General features: G+C 42.3%; 1 protein-coding gene across 2 annotated transcripts in view; it reads left to right on the top strand.

Annotated features, from left to right (window-relative positions):
• Window positions 1-17,617, top strand: part of THSD7A (thrombospondin type 1 domain containing 7A) — a 686,730-nt gene that overhangs the window by 412,385 nt on the left and 256,728 nt on the right. For both annotated transcript variants that reach the window (XM_019508490.1, XM_019508491.1), the window contains one exon: window positions 6,032-6,863. In XM_019508490.1, coding sequence (XP_019364035.1) covers window positions 6,032-6,863 — 832 coding nt within the window. The remainder of the gene's footprint in view (window positions 1-6,031; window positions 6,864-17,617) is intronic.

Genomic DNA, 17,617 nt, shown 5'->3' with positions numbered 1-17,617 from the left:
GAGGGTCAAAACACTTGCTGCGGAACCAGTGTTCATGAAGGCCACAGAACTGTATTTTTTTCAAGAATACATCATAGAACAATTAGATTTACAAAGTATATATTAATATCAAAATGTGCAATGATTAATAGCATCTGGAAGGAGCTCTCCTCTCATGCAACATAGCAAGTTTGGAGCTTCCAGCACATAAATTTCTTTTAGGTCTCAAAATAAAGGACTCCATTCACCTTAGTTTCCAGAACATTTAAACTTAGGATTCCTTTCCTCAGAAGAGTTTCCAGACTTCATATTATCTACTAGTGCTATCAACTAATGGCCATGATGCTTGGAATTGTAAACCTTTTGCCGGGCTCTGGCTGGTAGTACAAGGGCTAAGTTAAGTTTGGGGTTTGTGATTTGAACTCCCCCTGAGAAATCTGGGAAAAATACCTTTCAGTGGGGGTCCTGAAATAACTTCCTCACTCACAAGAAATGTATTATCAAACAGAAAATAAAAGTTTATGAAAGGGAAAGGAGAGCAACAAAACCATGTCAAACACCACAACAGTCAAACATCCCAGCTATTAAAACATCCCAAATATCAAACACACCTATTCTTAAGTAATTCAACTAATAAAAAACTAGGCCTGTGCGAAGCAGCTGGTATTCACTTTGGATATGGCCAGTTCAGGGGACAGTGATTTGATTCGGTGATTCGAATCACTGTCCAGAGACTCAGCTCCTACCGAATCTCTGAATCAGCCAGGCCCATGCCCCCAAGCCTGGCAATGCCTGCCCTGCCCACCCCAGCTCCCGACTCTTTGGGGAAAAAAAGCCCTGGATCAGCAGGTGCTGCCAGGCAGGGGGTGATCCCCACTGCCCCACACTGCATGGGGGGCTCTGTGTGAGCCCCTGACCCCCCCTCACTCCCCCAGCCCCCTCCATGGGTGCCCCACCTGGGCCAGCTCCTGCCTTTTAAGAAACAAAAAAAATGAGAAAAGCCCTGCACTCACCATTCCTGCAGGTAGGGGGTGATCCCAGGTGCCCTGCACCACATCGGGGGCTCTGCACAAGCCCCCTGAAGCCCCAAGGTTGCTGCAAGAGCTGTAAGTCCCGGGGATTTTCTCTTTCTTTTTTTTTCTTAAAGGGCTGGAGCTGGCCCGGGTGGGGCACCCATGGGGGGGGTTGGGGGAGCCAGGGGACTCATGGCAGAGCCCCCCATGCAGCATAGGGCAGTGGCAGGCAGCAGGGATCGACCCCCACCACCCGGTGAGCACTGGGGCTTTTCTTTAAAGCACTGGGAGCTGGGGTGGGTGGGGAAACCATGAGGGGGAGGGGCTGGGAGAGTGGGTGGGGGTCAGCAGGGCTGGCAGTGGTCCCCCTTTGGTCACCTCCCCTAGCCACCTCTCCCCTTCCCCTAGTACTTACTAGCTCTAAGTCCGACTGCAGCTCCCTGCTGCAGCCACCGGGGACTGCCTGAATCATTAAAGCTCTCCGAATCTTTTGGAGAGCTTTGAATCAATTCAGACCTTTAAATTGGTCCCCTGATTCAATTCAGATTCAGAGATTTGGCCACCAAATTGGGATGAATCTCCTCTGAATGGAATCGCCACCCGAAGCATCGCACAGCCCTATAAAACACCCTTGGTCTTTCAGTTTCAGTCCTTATCTGAAACTCCCCTACCCCCAGAAGTTGCTACTTAACCCAGTCCAGGAAGGAGGGAGTTTCCCTCAGAATGAATCCCTCAAGAGATCATGTTGCTGGCTACTATCCCAGGGTTGCCCTGAGATGCCTGTTGGCATTACCACCACTCTGAGCCAAAGATTGCTGCCTGCTGCTGCTCAGGGTCTTCACCACCTCTCAGGAAGCACCACTCAGAGGTACCCCTCTGAGGTCACACTGCCTGAAGATGCTGCAGCTCCTTGTCAGGTTGCCAGAGCAACCTTACATTTTCAGGTCCTTGTTTGCCTTGCAGCAGCTCAAGCAGGTCCATTTGTTCATATCCCAAGCTGCTTGGTTTGATCTTAAACTGAATAATATAGTCCTAGGACCCTAGCATATAATTAAAACTTACAGTTCCCTTTTTTTTATCTACAGGAAAATGTGTTGTGTTATATATGATGGTGCATTACACCATCTGAACCCCCCTTTTCAAAATCCTAGATCCGCCCACGAACAGGCTCATAACCTTTTGAACTGGCATGCCAGATGAAATTATGTAAATTTTAGAACACACAATAGAACAGAGTTCTTTTATCAGAGCATGTGACCAAATATATATATAAGCAGAGTTGCACAATTAACTAGCACCCATTTTGTCCTCAGTCACTAAGTAAACAAGTAGACATTAATCCAGCTGAATGACAAAAGTATTGCTAATTTTTGCTATATTATGATAAGGTGTGTGATATTTGGTGGCTTTTTTCTTAAAGCTTTTCAACTTTTAAAACTGCAGACAAAATTAATCAATACTAAAAAAAAGTTTAAGGAACTCACAGTGGTAGAGGAAAGTGTCTATGTGGAAGCTCAAAAGATTTATAAACCAGTGAACAAATTTAATAGAATGCCAAACTAGTATTTTTAAGTCTTGGGATCTCTGGGGGCCTGATCCATGATTTTTATTATGAGATTTCTTTTTCTCCCCTTGCACTGAAAATACAATTTGCTACTTTTTACCTGCAGTAATAATTCATTTAGCATATTGGTGAGTACATATGTACTATGGATATTGCTGCTGTTTATTTTAAGTGAAAGGCACTTAGAAACTGGTGGTAGATGTCACTGTAAAACTGATGCTAGCCAGATTGATAATCCTAAGTAAAAATTCATCATTTCACCCAAAAAATGTGAAGTTTGCTCTAGTGCTTATTTAGAGACTTAGGAAGATTTGTACAGATGCTTAGGAAGATTCATGTAGATGAACATGTAATTAACAAACATTATTAATTTGTATGGACCTTTTAGAAATGGTGGCCCACAAGGCTAAATATTTAAAGATGAAAACGATGAAGGACACATTCTGGTACTTAATGTATGTGAACAGGCCCTTTTGGTTGTCACCTGCTGGATAAAGTTGTATCTTTTCAGTGTTCTCATCATTTTTATTGCTCCTCTCTAGACTCTTCTCATGTTGTCTGAATCGTTCCTAGAATGCAGTGCCCAAAACTTGCACTGTATTTGCATGACACTTTACTTTGAGAAGCCTTAAAACATATTCATCCAGGGCTGAATATATTGGAAAAATCACTTTCCAGAGTCTAAATTTGTATTAACAAGCAAAAACAAAAGCTAATGCAATTAGTTTTTTATGAATTTTAAATTATCTTAAAACTGGACAAGATTGTGTTTCTGTGGTTGGGTTTTCTTAATATTCTTCTTTGCTGTGCCCTTATGTTTCAATCCTTATGCTACAACAAATGTTGTAACACTGTTAAAGCACTGGCATACTCATAGACAGCACCATTACAAAATGCAGTTAATATTATGGAGCAAAATTATACTATTCCCCAGACAAATGCAAAGCTAATTTATCACTTTCACATACAGCACTTCAAGCACCCTCTCTGTTTACCTTCCTGCAGTTTCCTTACAGCCTTAGCTCTTTGATTGGTTAGCATTTTAATTACTTATGAACAAGTTGGTTAATTGCACTGACAATGCTTAACCGTTACAAACAGTTTTTAGATATGGTGCGTTGTCTCTTGAATACTTCATAATTCTGGATCTTGTAGGAAGGCCAAAGTACCTACTGTTTATTTGGAGCAGTGTAGCAAAGATCTGATCTTTAAAAGAAGGTCTCTTAATTGGACACACATGATATACACAAGGTGCAGTGATGTGATAAGACAGGAGTTTGCCATCTGCAAGGTGAATATATTAATTCTTTAGGTTCCGTCATGATTATATTGCTATCCTTCCATTAGCTGATGATTTTATGCAGTTCTTATTCCTTTCTTTTAAACTTGGTTGGTGTTCTTAAGTAGAACTCCGTGCAATTTTCTGGAGAAGTGCAATTTCTTTGTACTCTACATAAATGCATTTTGAATAAAATAAACACAAGCATGTCATTTATGGAAGGCTGGTTAGAGATAAACTAGGGTAATCTAGCTGAAATGGGGACTGAATGTATTTGTACTTAATATACATTTATTTTTCTGGGTATCTAGCTAAAGCTTGGAAACTCTAAATCAGACTTAATCTGCAATAAACAGCACAGAAGTTTTCATGTGCTGAATCTGTCTCTGCCAGCTGGCATTGCTATCAAGTATATAATGCTCAGGGTTTTAGAATCCACAGACAAACTGTTCAACTGCACTGTCTCTTCTGTATACTGTAATCAAGTATCTATTCAACAATAAACTAGCAAGGAATACAGATGCAAAAGGCCAAGATCCTATTCCACCTATTAGATGTCTAAGCCTACACTAACACATGGCCAAAAAATACACATCATTCCTCAGGAGAACAATCTTGCCCAGAGCTGCAGAAGGTCATAGCTTGCCCATTCTAATTATGGTCAACCTTATACATCTCCAAAGCATGCAGGGAGTCGCTAACAGCCAGGCAATAGGAAATGGTACACATGTCTGGAGGAGAGGGGAGTGCAGCGCACAATACCTACTTCCATCACCTTAGGGTAGGAGGGAAAAGGAAGGCAGCCCACTGACCTTATGCCCAATTATCTAGTGGCTAGGACAGTTGCCCAGAAGTTGAAAGGTTAAAGTTTCCCCCCCCAACCCTAAAGGATATGAACTCACATCTCCCACTACTAGGCTATGGGCTAGGGAGTGGAATGGTACATGGAGGATAACACTATGTTCATTCAATTTTTAGCATGGGTTTCTTTATTCAAGTCACATTGTAATGGAAGCATAATTTTGAATTTATTTTGTTTTACCAAGAGATCTATGGAAAAAAAAAGTCTCTTGCTAAAATCTCTGAAAAATCTCTGAAAAAAAGTTTGTTCACTTCATGAATAGAATGATATAAAACATTTAGGTTTTGTATTCCTACATGTTCTTTCATTATTGTTTCAGATGTGCAGTTTTGGTGGTCAGAAATGGCTTCTTTTTAGTTTGTACGAAATTTGACAAAACTCAGGAAAATAAAATGCAACTGTGTCCAGAGGAAATTTGTCAACATCTCTCTCACCCATGTAACCTGGGTATTGTTAATTCACACTGCCAAATGTCAGCTCTTTCAAACCACAGAAAGAGTTTGCATTGTAAATTTTCAAATCCATCACATTCTATGGATTTTTTATCATTAAAAAAGATAGGGGGTGGGGCATTGCTTTCCTACAAGATCTGTTTTCTCTCTTAACTCTGTTTTTCCTATGAATAGCCATAAGCTAGTAAGAAATCATGTCTGATATATGTATTTCACCATATATTGGTGTCTGGCTACCATTCATGATGAGTAATTCAGAATGAATATGTAATTAATCCAAATATTTTTAGTATGTTAGGGAGGAAATAAAATGAAGAAATAGGTCTTCCCCCACCTGAAATTACTGATGCTTTCTCAAGTCTGCTATATCTTTGTTATGTTTTTGGGCACTGTTTAGATAAAATGAGTGTGTGAAGCCAGGTGCAAAAAGAGAAAAACTAAAACCATAATTTGCCCCAAAAAACTGCCCCAAAAAACTAAAACCATAATTTATCTATAACTGAAAGCTATAGAGAAGATTTTCCTTCATTATGCTGGCCAAGCAGAACTTGAAGAAACAATCTGCATAATTTCTTAATTTTATTGTGAGCAATCCCTAATGAATTCTACCAGTGCAAATATTTTATTTACTCAACATTAAAAGAAAAAATAGTAAAATTGTAAGAAGACCAGAAAATTGATTAATAGTCCTGTGATTATTTTGTGCTGAGTCTTCCTGAGATTAATACTCTTTCCCACAAGTCGTGTTGAGGTCTTAGCTCAACAGGACTACTGGGAAATACCAAGCTTTTGTTTCCTGAGCCTTGTAGCTGCATCTTGATTTCAATAATGACACAGTAATTAAATTTAAAATGTTATATCGGCTTTTATTTTGTTTTCTAGGTCCATGGGGTAGGTGTATGGGAGATGAATGTGGTCCAGGTGGTATCCAAACGCGAGCAGTGTGGTGTGCCCATGTGGAAGGATGGACAACCCTACCCACGAACTGTAAACAGATTGAGAGGCCTGAGAACCAACAGAACTGTTTCAGGGTTTGTGATTGGCACAAAGAACTGTACGACTGGCAGCTGGGCAGCTGGAATCAATGCCAGCCAGTTATTTCAAGGAACATTGAAAAACCTGTAGAATGCATCAAAGGAGAGGAAGGAATCCAGATGAGAAATGTAACTTGCATACAGAAAGCAAACGGGGCCTCAGCTGAGGATGTCATATGTGACTACTTTGAGCCCAAACCTCGCCAAGAGCAGGCATGTCTCATCCCTTGTCGTCAGGACTGCATCATGGCAGAATTCTCCCCCTGGTCAGAGTGCTCCAAGACCTGTGGCAATGGGCTTCAACACAGAGCTCGTCACATTGTTGCTCCAGCTCGGTTTGGTGGCTCTGCCTGTCCCAACCTGACTGAATTTCAGATCTGTCAGTCTAGCCCATGTGCTACTGAAGAAAGCATGTATAGCCTAAATGTGGGACCCTGGAGCGCATGTTCTATGCCCCAGTCAAGACATACAAGACAAGCAAGGAAACGGGGAAAGAACAAAGAAAAGGAGAAGGACAGAGAAAAAGGAGTACGGGATCCTGAGGCTCGTGAGCTTATTAAGAAAAAGAGAAATCGAAATAGACAAAACAGACAGGAGAACAAATATTGGGACATACAGATTGGGTATCAAACCAGGCAGGTTACATGTACTCACAGGAATGGCAAAGCAGCAGATTTGAGGTAATCACTGTTTATTTATCTGAACATCTGTGTCTGTCTGTGAAGTTAGACCTTTAAGTAATCTGTATGTAATTTCCTAGTAGCTGTATTCCCATCTTGATATTAGCACAGCATGATCTGTTTCCACTTATAGCTCACCTTGTCAAGTTTAAAAATTCTCCATAAGAAATTTAAAATAGCTTAATACATGCAGTTGATCATACCTTATTAAGCATTTATATACTAGGTAGCCTTTGTTAATCTAGCTAGTTTTCCCAGAAGTTTTACCAAAATCCTGAAATTATTCATCAAATAGCTCTTCTTTCTCTGGAGCAGTTTTCTGTATCAAGTGAAGCATGCTTGAGAATTGATGATATCCACCTTATTGGGTTTAAAGTTTTGGGATCAGGCAGGAATGAAGGGAGAAGGGTGAGGCACACACTTAAAATCTACATAAAAAGGCAAGATATATCCTAGAATTTTTTTCTTATACAATGTGTTTGACATACTTTTAACTCTTTCATGATCAGTTTCTGTTACTAGAGCTCTGTTGTTCCCTACAGTGGAACTCCTGAAAAGATAACAATATCAAAACTGTGTACTTTGCTACCATGTATCTTGACCTTTTCTCTTCTTTCCTTACCCTGTGATATTCTCTCCTTCCCATGTTATGGTCTTTTTCTAAGAGAAGTAGTGACAATAATAGTTATCTTCAACCCTTGGTTTTAATGGCCCCTTCCTATGAGATATTCTCTTCCAGAGGATCATAGGAAAGAAAGGCTGGAAGGGACCTCATGAGGCTATCTAAATCTAGCCCACTGTTCAAGCTGGGATCATCCCTGACTAAACCAAACCAGCCAAATATCTGCCTATCCTGTTCTTGACAGCTTCCAAGGATGGGGATTCTACAGCTCCTCTAGGTAGCCTGTTCTAATGCTGGACCACCCTCGTAGTTCAGATGTTCTTTCTAACCTCCAACCTAAATTTTCTCTCCTGCAGCTTGAGGAAAGCTCCTAATCCTGTCCCTTCTGGCTACAAAGAGAAGTTCATTGTATTCCAGTTCTTTTTTTATAATCACCATTCAGGTATTTGATGATAGTAATTAAATCCTAGTTCTTTGAGCCTTTCTTCATCAGTCATGCTTCCCAGGCCTCTAATAATTTTTGTCACACTCTCCTGGACTGCAGTCGAGCCTCCTTCTGAATGGCATGACCTGCACTGCATGTCCCTTAGAGAGCTTCTTACCTGCCTGGGACACTTATCTGCCATGACTTGATGGTAATTGTTGGTAGAATATTGTCCCAAAGGATTAGGAAGACACCACCATAAGGGCCACTCTCTCACAAGCAACAGTTCACTATGGTCTCTGGCAAGACCCTCTAGGGCCTATAACGGAGGCTCCTACACCCCCGCCACAGGCCTCTGTAGTCTGTATGCTGATTCCCACTATTAGGGCTTCACAGCTGGGAGTGAGGCACCATATCTACGTGGATGGCTACTGGGAATTCTTTTAAGTCTGTTCTCCGCAAAGATAAATATGGGCAGGTATACTGCCCCTCACCCTCTGTGACCAACTCTCCGGTGGAGGGTCTCCTTTTTCACTACTTCTGGTGTCCCTTTACGGTCTCCTTGGGGCTCTCCCAGCCTATAAGAGCCAGCTTTCATAGATTCATAGATGCTAGGGTTGGAAGGGATCTCAAAAGATCATTGAGTCCGGCCCCTTGCCTAGGCAGGAAAGAGTGCCAGGGTCAGATGACCCCAGCCAGATGCCCATCCAGCCTTCTCTTAAAGATCCCCAAGGTAGGGGAGAGCAGCACCTCCCTTAGAAGCCCATTCCAAATTTTGCTCACTCTTACCATGAAGCAGTTTTTCCTGATATCTAGCCTAAATCTACTCTGTCAGTTTGTGACCATTGTTCCTTGTTATCTCAAGAGGCGCCCTGGTGGGCAGAGCATCTCCGATCCCTTGCTGTGTCCCCCTAATGAATTTGTAGGTGGCCACAAGATCACCTCTCAGCTTTATCTTGTGGAGGCTGAAGAGGTCCAGGCCCCCCAGTCTCTCCTCACAGGACTTGTTCTGTAAGCCCCTAACCCTCCTCTGGACCCTCTCAAGTGGCCCTCCTCTGGACCCTCTCAAGTCTATCAACATCCTTCTTGAAGTACAGTGCTCAAAACTGGATGCGGTACTTCAACTGTGGTCTGACCAATGCTGCATAGAGGGAAAGTATCACCTCCTTGGTTCTGTGTGTCCTGCATCTGCTGATGCATGATAAAGTGCGGTTAGCTTTGCTGACAATTTTGTCACACTGATAACACATGTTCATCTTGGAATCCACTCTGAGATCCGTTTCTGCTTCTGTGCTGCTGAGAGGGTCACTTCCCAGCCAGTAGGTCTGCTGGAAATTTTTGTGCCCTAGATTCAGCACTCTGCATGTGTCTGTGTACTGCATCCTATTGTGTACTGCCCACTTTTTCAACCTGTCCAGGTCTGCCTGCAATTGTTCCCTAACTTCTGGAGTGTGCACTTCACCCCACAATTTAGTATCATCCACAAACCTGGACAGAGTACACTTCATGCCCACATCTAGGTCACTGATGAAGACAATGAAGATACAGATCCAAGGACCAAACCCTGCGGAACCCTACTACCCACATCCTTCCAGGTCGATACCGACCCATCTACTACCACTCTGGGGCAACAGCTAAGCCAATTTGCCACCCACCGGACCATGTAAACATCTATATCACAGCCTCTTAATTTATTTATGAGAATGGGATGAGATACCGTATCGATGGCCTTGCTAAAATCCAAGAAAACAACAACCACCCCTACTCCTGCATCTAAGCATTTTGTGACCCTGTCATAAAATTAAACCAGATTGGTCAGGCATGATCTGCCTGCTGTGAATCCATGCTGGTTTCTCTGCTGCATTATTTTTCCCACTGGACTCCCACAGATATGATCCTTCATAATCTTTTCAAAGACCTTTCCAAGGATGGAGGTGTGACTGACTGGCCTATAATTACTTGGATCCTCCTTCCTCCCTTTCTTGAAAATAGGGACCACGTTGGCCCTTTTCCAGTCCTCTGGGACTTGACACAAGTGCTCAAACAGCCATGCCAGTGGTTCTGCTATGACACCAGCCAATTTCTTCAGTACTGTTGAATGCAGCTCATCCGGGCCTGCTGACTTGAACACATCCAGTCCATCCAAGTGACTCTGCACTAAGTCAGCATCGACAGTTGGTGGGCTGGTGTCCCTCTGATGCCTATCTAAGAACCCATGAGGAGACTTATCTTGACCCCTGTTCAGGAACACAGAGGCAAAAAATTCATTGAATAGCTCAGCCTTATCCCCCCTGTCTGTCACTAATTGCTCCTTCTTGTTCAGTAGAGGTCCTATGCTGCCCTGCGCCTTCCTTTTACTCCCTACATACCTAAAAAAAAGACTTTTTGTTGTCTTTGTGTTGCCAGCCTTAGCTCTGTAGTTGCTTTGACTTCTCTAACTGCCTCCCTGCAAGTGCACGCCAAGTAAGTTTACTCTTCCTTGGTAGTTTCCCCCTGGTTCCACTGCCTATATGCCTTCTATTTTGCCCTTAGGTCCCCCTGGATTCCCCTGTTTAGCCAAGGAAGTTTTCTGTCTCCTTTCCCTTCCACTTGGTAGCTTTCACTCCTCTGCTGTGGTTCTTGCTCCCTGTGTTGGAATGAATCATGTAAGTCAAATGAGGTTCAGGTGTTTCCTCTCTAGGGGCCCTACCACTCAAGTGGCCATTTCCCAGGCTTTGTGGTCCCAGATAGGGCCTTTCTTTCTGTTTCGTGGGAGGATCCTCTTATGCGATGGACCAGGGTTGTGCCAGCTGCCTCATGTCCTGGAGTGTCCCTGCAGCCTGTCTCAGCTCCAGTGGGTCTTCTTGCCCTCTAAGCAGACTGGAGCCAGTAAGTATGGGGTCCTTACCTCTGGGGTTTCTGATTCTAATCCAGGTTTTCTCTGGAGACCCATGTTGGAGCTGGTTTGCTTGCTGCCCAACTCTGGCCACTGTGGGTTCTCATTCTGGCATTGGAAAAGCAGCTTGGTTCCTGGGGCTAGGGAAAAGGAAGTGAGTGGGGAATCTCCTCTCCTGGCTCCCCCTCCTCTTCTACATGGACTCTTTCCAACCTGTCCACATCTTTTTTGAAGTGTGGAACCCAAAACTGGACACATCATGCCAAGTGAGGCCTCACCAATGCTGAACACTTCCATTTATTTTCAAGTCACACATATACAACAGCATACTGGGTTGTATTAACAGATAAACTTCCTATTTTTCTACCTGTGCCTCCCTCACCAATTTGTGCTTTTCCTTCCCAGCATATTTTATTTAGTTCTTTTCCCTTTCCTCACTGATCTTCCTTCCATTTTTGTCTTCTATATTCTGAGCCTTGTTATTCTTTCCCCTCAAATATAGCATGTGTTTAACAAAGTTGATGCACACTGTTAAATGAGGGAGCCTTCTAGGTGAGATAACTTAATGCCAGTAGGCCACAAATTAATTAACTTTTAATATATCATTTAACTCCTCATTCAGTTTAAAAAAGGGTAATTAATTCAGTCATTCCTGCAGGGCCTGTAATGCAGCATTTCAAGTGCATTAAGCTGCCAGGGAGAAAACACAAAAGTTCAAATACATCATTTAAAGTCTTCTTTACTTTCTTATTTTGCAGCCATGCCTGGCTGTAATAACCCCCAAAATATTAGTCACAATAATTAGGTCCATCAGTCCTAATAACAACACCTAGCAGTTATATAGCTTGTATAGCTTTCACTGATGAATCTCACTGCTACTCTGAAGTGAGTAAATCTCATTATCATCACTTTACAGGGAAGGGGCCAAACAGAGGTCTTAGAAAGTACATGATGCAAATGTATCAGTGTCTAAAGTGTCCAGCCTGACAAAAGTGTCTAGCCCCATCTGGGATAGGGACAGAAATCATAAATAGACTGGTATAAGAGATCAGACATTGGTTCAAATTTGTAACACAATAGAAGTTCAGAGCACATAAACTGCTTTCAAAATGGCCAAGACCAGTAAGATAAACCTGGATGGATGTAGTATTAGACTCTTCTGATTTAGGTTAAATCAGTTTACTGAAATTCTGCCCCAGATCCCCTCCAGATTCAAGTTCACTCACAGCCTCCCAGCATCCCAGGGGCACTTGGTAAGCCCCCAGGGGGTATGCAACAGCGGTGTGGAAAAATGGGGGGCACTTCTGATTGTGCTGCCAGCACTTCTGGTTTCACTGTTAGTGCTTCCAGGCTTGCTGTCGGTGTGGTTTCACAGCTCCGTGTGGGGGGATCTCCCCACCAACCGTCCCCTGCTCGTGTATCAGCCGAGGGACTTCCTGCTTTCTGACTGGTTGCTGGGGATACACCAACCAAAAAAGGTTGAAAACCCCTGCCTTAGACTAACCTGTGAAGGTTGAATCAGTTCAGCTTTGGGCTTTTTGACTGTCTGTTCTTAGCCCTGGGGTCTGAATTTCAGAGGTTCACTAGCTATTTTAATCCAGGCATCCGAACAAATAGATAACAAAGCTTAGAGAAAACGTGGAAATGTTGTCCCTAATCACTTCATGAAATAGAGACAAGAGCTGAGACTAGGCAGCTGAAACATGGCATTATCCTTCAAACAGAAGGATTTTTTTTTATCAAACATACCTAAAACAAAGGTTAAGCACATAATTATTTTATTTCAAAAAGATGTTTTTTCTTTTATGCCTAAAGGTACCCAGCTCTTTGCAGAATGAATAAAATAAAATATTATTTTTATGAATATTAAATATAAATATTAAATGATAAATAAAAAATATTATCTTATTATTATAAAATATTTTAAAATAAAAAAGGAAAAAAATTCAGACAGATTGTTCATCAGTGAGACAGGAATTGCCAAATGGCAAAGGAAGGGAAACATTGTATAACTAGCACTCAGTAGCCTGTCTTATATCAGGTTTATGTTATATTGTATTTCCACTTTCACCTGAACACACTGAACTCAGTAACATTGCATATTAGCATCCTACACCATATCTACATCAGTCCATAAAATAGTAGCCTCAAGGCAATGGTGTGATGCAAGCCTAAAGTAATGGCACAATATAGAATATACCTCAGGAAGCAATCCTTTGTTGGTCTGAAGATTGGACAGGTGATGCAATGGATATTTTCAGCCATAAGAAATATCCTGGTAATTTGATTCAAAGATTTTTAATACAATACTCTTCTCATAAAGCTCAATACAGGCTTTTTTCTCCTGTTACATGTTGTCACAAAGGAAAGGATGATTAAAAGACTGTAGGTAGAAAATCCTGGCAGGCATACTTCAGCTTTTGAAGCATCTGTGTAATCTATATATCTGTCTATTCATTTATACTGCACTCTTTCCTATGGTGTTTGAGTTGCTTATCCTGTGATTGCATTTTGAATAACTGAGTTTTTTTTCCACCAGAACTGTCAGTGCAGTCTGCTCAAATGATAGTTTTATAATCTCCATCATATAGCAGCACTGGATTGCTAAACAATGCAGACAAGTAGGGTGTCTGGAAAATCTGCCACGCTTGTGAAATGCTCTTCAACTTGAACAGTCCACTTTCAGCAAATTTAACTCTGACAGTGAGAAGCAATCAGCCTCCTGGCAGCAAGTCTAATTTTTTTTTAAATAAAAAAAAAACCAGACAGCAACATTTTTGCACAGGCAACAAAACTGATATGGTATGAAAAGGGTTACAGCTAGCAAGGTTCAAATGGGTGCTCCAGAGGTAATGATTCTGTAAACCTGTCAGAAAGACTTCAAAAAAGCAAATTCTCTAGACACACCAGCACAATAGACATAGTACAGAGAAGTGAAACAACTAAATCAAACTATAACTTACATAATTTATTGCAGAGTGAGCAATCCCACGTCTCCTACGAAGGCTGGAATATTGGACTTTGTATTGCTCACTCTGCAGTAAAATGCATGTTACACTTTCCTTTTCTTCCTCTCTTCTTTTTGCTTTATGCTTGGGTCCTGCTTCACTTGAAATGCCCAAGAAAGGAACTGAAGAAACAGGTTTGCAAATTATTGTCAGGAAGAGAGAATCAAGAATTCAAGGCAGACCTTACAAAATAGTTAACTACTCCCCAAAATGTAGGAAACACCACTGGCACTATTGGTGAGGTATAGATCTCTCACAGATGTTTTCACTGGTGGGAAAGGAGGTGCTAGATCTCCCACAGAAAACAGCTGGACCACAAAAGAAAAATATAAATAAAGTTTGTAAAAAGCTGCTTTTAGTTTACATAGCTATCTCATCATGTTGCCTCACTGTATAGGTGAGAGCTATTGTGCAGAGTATTAGTGAGGTTGGCTGTGTTCCAGTTTAAGATCCTGTTTTCTGGTGTTTATAGTTTTCCCAAACCTTAAGCATTTGGGCTGAGATTTTATATTCTGAATGCCTAACACTCAGATTGACTTACTGTTGTTCTAAAATGTTCAGTTACAATGGGACAGCCATTTCCATGCACAAAATTAGGAAAAATACCACGCTTTTTAACCAGTGTTTTCAAAAATTTATGCGAGAAGTTCAAACATCTGCAAGTTGTGCAACAAAATACTTGAAATTTGGCAGGGAAGAGAGACAGGTTTGGGTACAGAGACATGAGAATCTGCACTTACTAGAGAACATTCCACTCTGGAACATGGAACTGAACCCAGGAAATTCCTTTCTAAGTCTCTCTGTCCCCTTCTGTTTTATTTCCCCAGCAAAGTTCATCTCCTCTGGCACCTGGACCACATATAACATAATAAACTATTACTGTTACCAGTTGTTAGCCACATAATAATGGTCTATGCCATACACTTAAAGATCCCAGTTCTGGTAATGGCTCATACTTGGAGTCAACATGATTCTATACACAGTAATAGAATTCCTGGGGCTTTTAAACATTTTGTTTGTTTGTTTTTAATAGGAAATCTTATTACAAAAGGTCATAATGCTTGCAAAGGAAAGCATTCAAATGTTAAAAAAAAATACTGATTTACTGGGAGCTCAGCCTCTTATAGGTTGGAGACTGTGTGTATGGGACTCATACATACTCGCATTCGCTCAAGGAAACTTAAAGTTTAGAAGGTTTCATAGTAAAAGATAAGGTTTATATATAAAAAAGTATCTGGAGAACATTACTTGAACCATTACTGTAATATGAGGATATTAGCAAAAGCTTGAATAATGAACTCTATTATGCCTTGGTCCATTTTAAGCATGGCATGGGCTTATGGATTCAGAGCAAAGTTATCATTAAGCAGCACCCCAAAACATCCTTGGACTTTAATCCACTTTTTTTTATTGTCCAAGTGTGCTTGTGATCAAAGCTTGTTAAAGTTCAGTGGGCTCTTAATTTGATAATAGCATGCACATTGGGTTGGCATTGTTGCCTACAAAGGACCAACTCACAGGATCATAATAAATTCTAATTTATAGTACGGGATGCAAACTTACCAATAAGATCATAAATGCAAACATTGAGTTATGAGAGGTACTGGCCACCTTAACACACACTGACACACACACATTCACACATGCAATTGCTGCAATAGCATGGATGTTGCTTTATACCTATTCGGGGCTCTGGAGTCTGCTGTAGATGGTCAGCTTCTCCCGCTTGTCCTTCTGTCTCAGTAGGTCAGGTGCTGGATGAGAGGATGCCACCAAGGGTCACACTTCACTGCCTTTTATCCCTTTCTGGCAGACTTCTGTGATCCCCCAGCATCATCTTGGCTGTCCAATACAGCTATACAATTCCAGTGATCACAATTCCAATGCATTCTTACAATAATAATTTTAGTAATACAAGGTATGACTTACAAAGAATACATTCATTAAGAGTTAAAAGGTATAAAACATAAAATAGAGAATGCCAGGGCAAAGATGAGACAGATGAAATATAAAAATGCACCATGAGATGTATAAAAATGCAATGTGTGGTAGTGAGGATCAAAGTCCAATGGGGACAGTAAGTGAGTTAGGTTAGATGCAGTCACATAGACTGATTTAGCATAAAACTTTAGACAGATAAGTTTTCTTTGGGAAATAGGTCTTAATCAAAGGGGGAATGTGTTCACCAGGATATATATAGAGCCATGCTTTCAATGCACCTTGGCTTTTCTCCTCTCTTACAGGCTTTGCTTTGAAGTGGATATTTTAGTTCTTTTGTTTTCTTTACTGGCAGGTAGCTCAATTGATATGTAGATGTAGTTTGTAGGTTTCTCCTACAGAAAGCCACTTCACATTTCTGGCTTGCTCTGAGCCTTGCCACACCCATGCAATGAGTGTTCTTGGTCTCTGCCAGTTGTTAGAAGGAAAAAGAAATGCACAAAAAGTATGTGGCGGGGAAGGTTGCAGGCAAGAAGTGGTGTTGCAGGCTGTTATATCAATACCCAGAAGGAGAGTGAACAAAAGGGGGCTCCCTGTTACAGCAGGATACAGATGATGATATCCTGGATGTTCTTTCATTTGCAGCACTGATAGATTGAAGAGATGTTAGCTATGTTGCAGGTTGACTGATAGGTTAGGAGTACTGCCAGCAAATTAAATGACGAAAGAGGCTGCTGCTGTCATTAGGCTGACTTGTAAAAAGCTTTTGCATTAAGTGCAGAGTTGGCTATCTTTATTCACTTCTAATAAATGCTAGGCCTGTGCAAATAGGGAAGTATTAGATTCAGATTTGGCCGATTTGGAGGACAGTGATTTGATTCGGAGATTCGGATTCAGTCGATTCAGAGGACAGTGATTTGATTTGGATCACTGTCCTGAACTGATTCAGCCAAATCAGCTTCAGAAGATTTGGACAGATTTGGTGATTTGGTTTGGCTGGGGAGAGGCAGGCACATCCCCAGCTCCCAGACAGCATGCGGTACCCTGCCAAGCCACGCTGCACCTGCGCGATGCAACAAGTGCTGTGTGGATGCCAGGTGGGGGACCTCTGGCTGTGCCTGCCTCTCCGCGGATAGGAGGAGCCATGGAAGAAGCCCCCATGGCTGCCCTGCTTGGCCCCAGCCTAGTTCCAGCACTTAAAAAAATGAATAAATAAATAACATAAAAATAAGGAGGCCCACATTCACCGGCTGCAGCAGTGAGCAGTGACAATTGGGACCTCTGGGTGCTTATGGCAGAGCGCCCCCCATGCAGCATACAGCAGTGGGGGGCAGCAGGGGTTCCCCCCCCACTTGGCACCCGTACAGCAGCTGCCCCATAGCATGGGTACAGCATGGCTTGGCAGAGTGCTGCATGCTGTCTGGGAGCTGGAGCTGAGCACTGCCAGGCTCCGGCTGACATGTGGAGCCTCCCCAGTTCACAAACAGCATGTGGTGCCCTGCTGAGCCATGCTGCACCTGTGTGATGCAACAGCTACTGTGCAAATGCTAGGCAGGGGGGCCAATCCCCACTGCCCCCCATTGCCCCATGATGCTTGGGGGGGCTCTGCCATGAGCCCTCAGAGGCCCCAATCCCCGCTGCCAGAGCCAGTGAGTGTGGATTTTTTTTTTTTTTTTTTTTTTTTAAGTGCCAGGAAGCTGTGACCAGGTGGGGGGGCCATCAGGGGCCAGGCTGGGTGGGGGTGAGGGGGGATGACCGGGGTGTGGGAGCTATGCAGCTGGCTCTGCCATGTGGCCCCAGAGCTCTCACAGTCCTTGCTACAGCTGGTGAGTGCAGGGCTTTTTTTTTTTTTTTTTTTTTTTTTTAAGCGCGGGGGGGGTGACCAGA

The sequence above is a fragment of the Gavialis gangeticus genome, unplaced genomic scaffold (assembly GCF_001723915.1).
Source record: "Gavialis gangeticus isolate Ggan-Ray unplaced genomic scaffold, GavGan_comp1, whole genome shotgun sequence".
Lineage (NCBI taxonomy): Eukaryota > Metazoa > Chordata > Crocodylia > Gavialidae > Gavialis > Gavialis gangeticus.
This window is presented reverse-complemented; position numbering and strand designations above follow the sequence as displayed.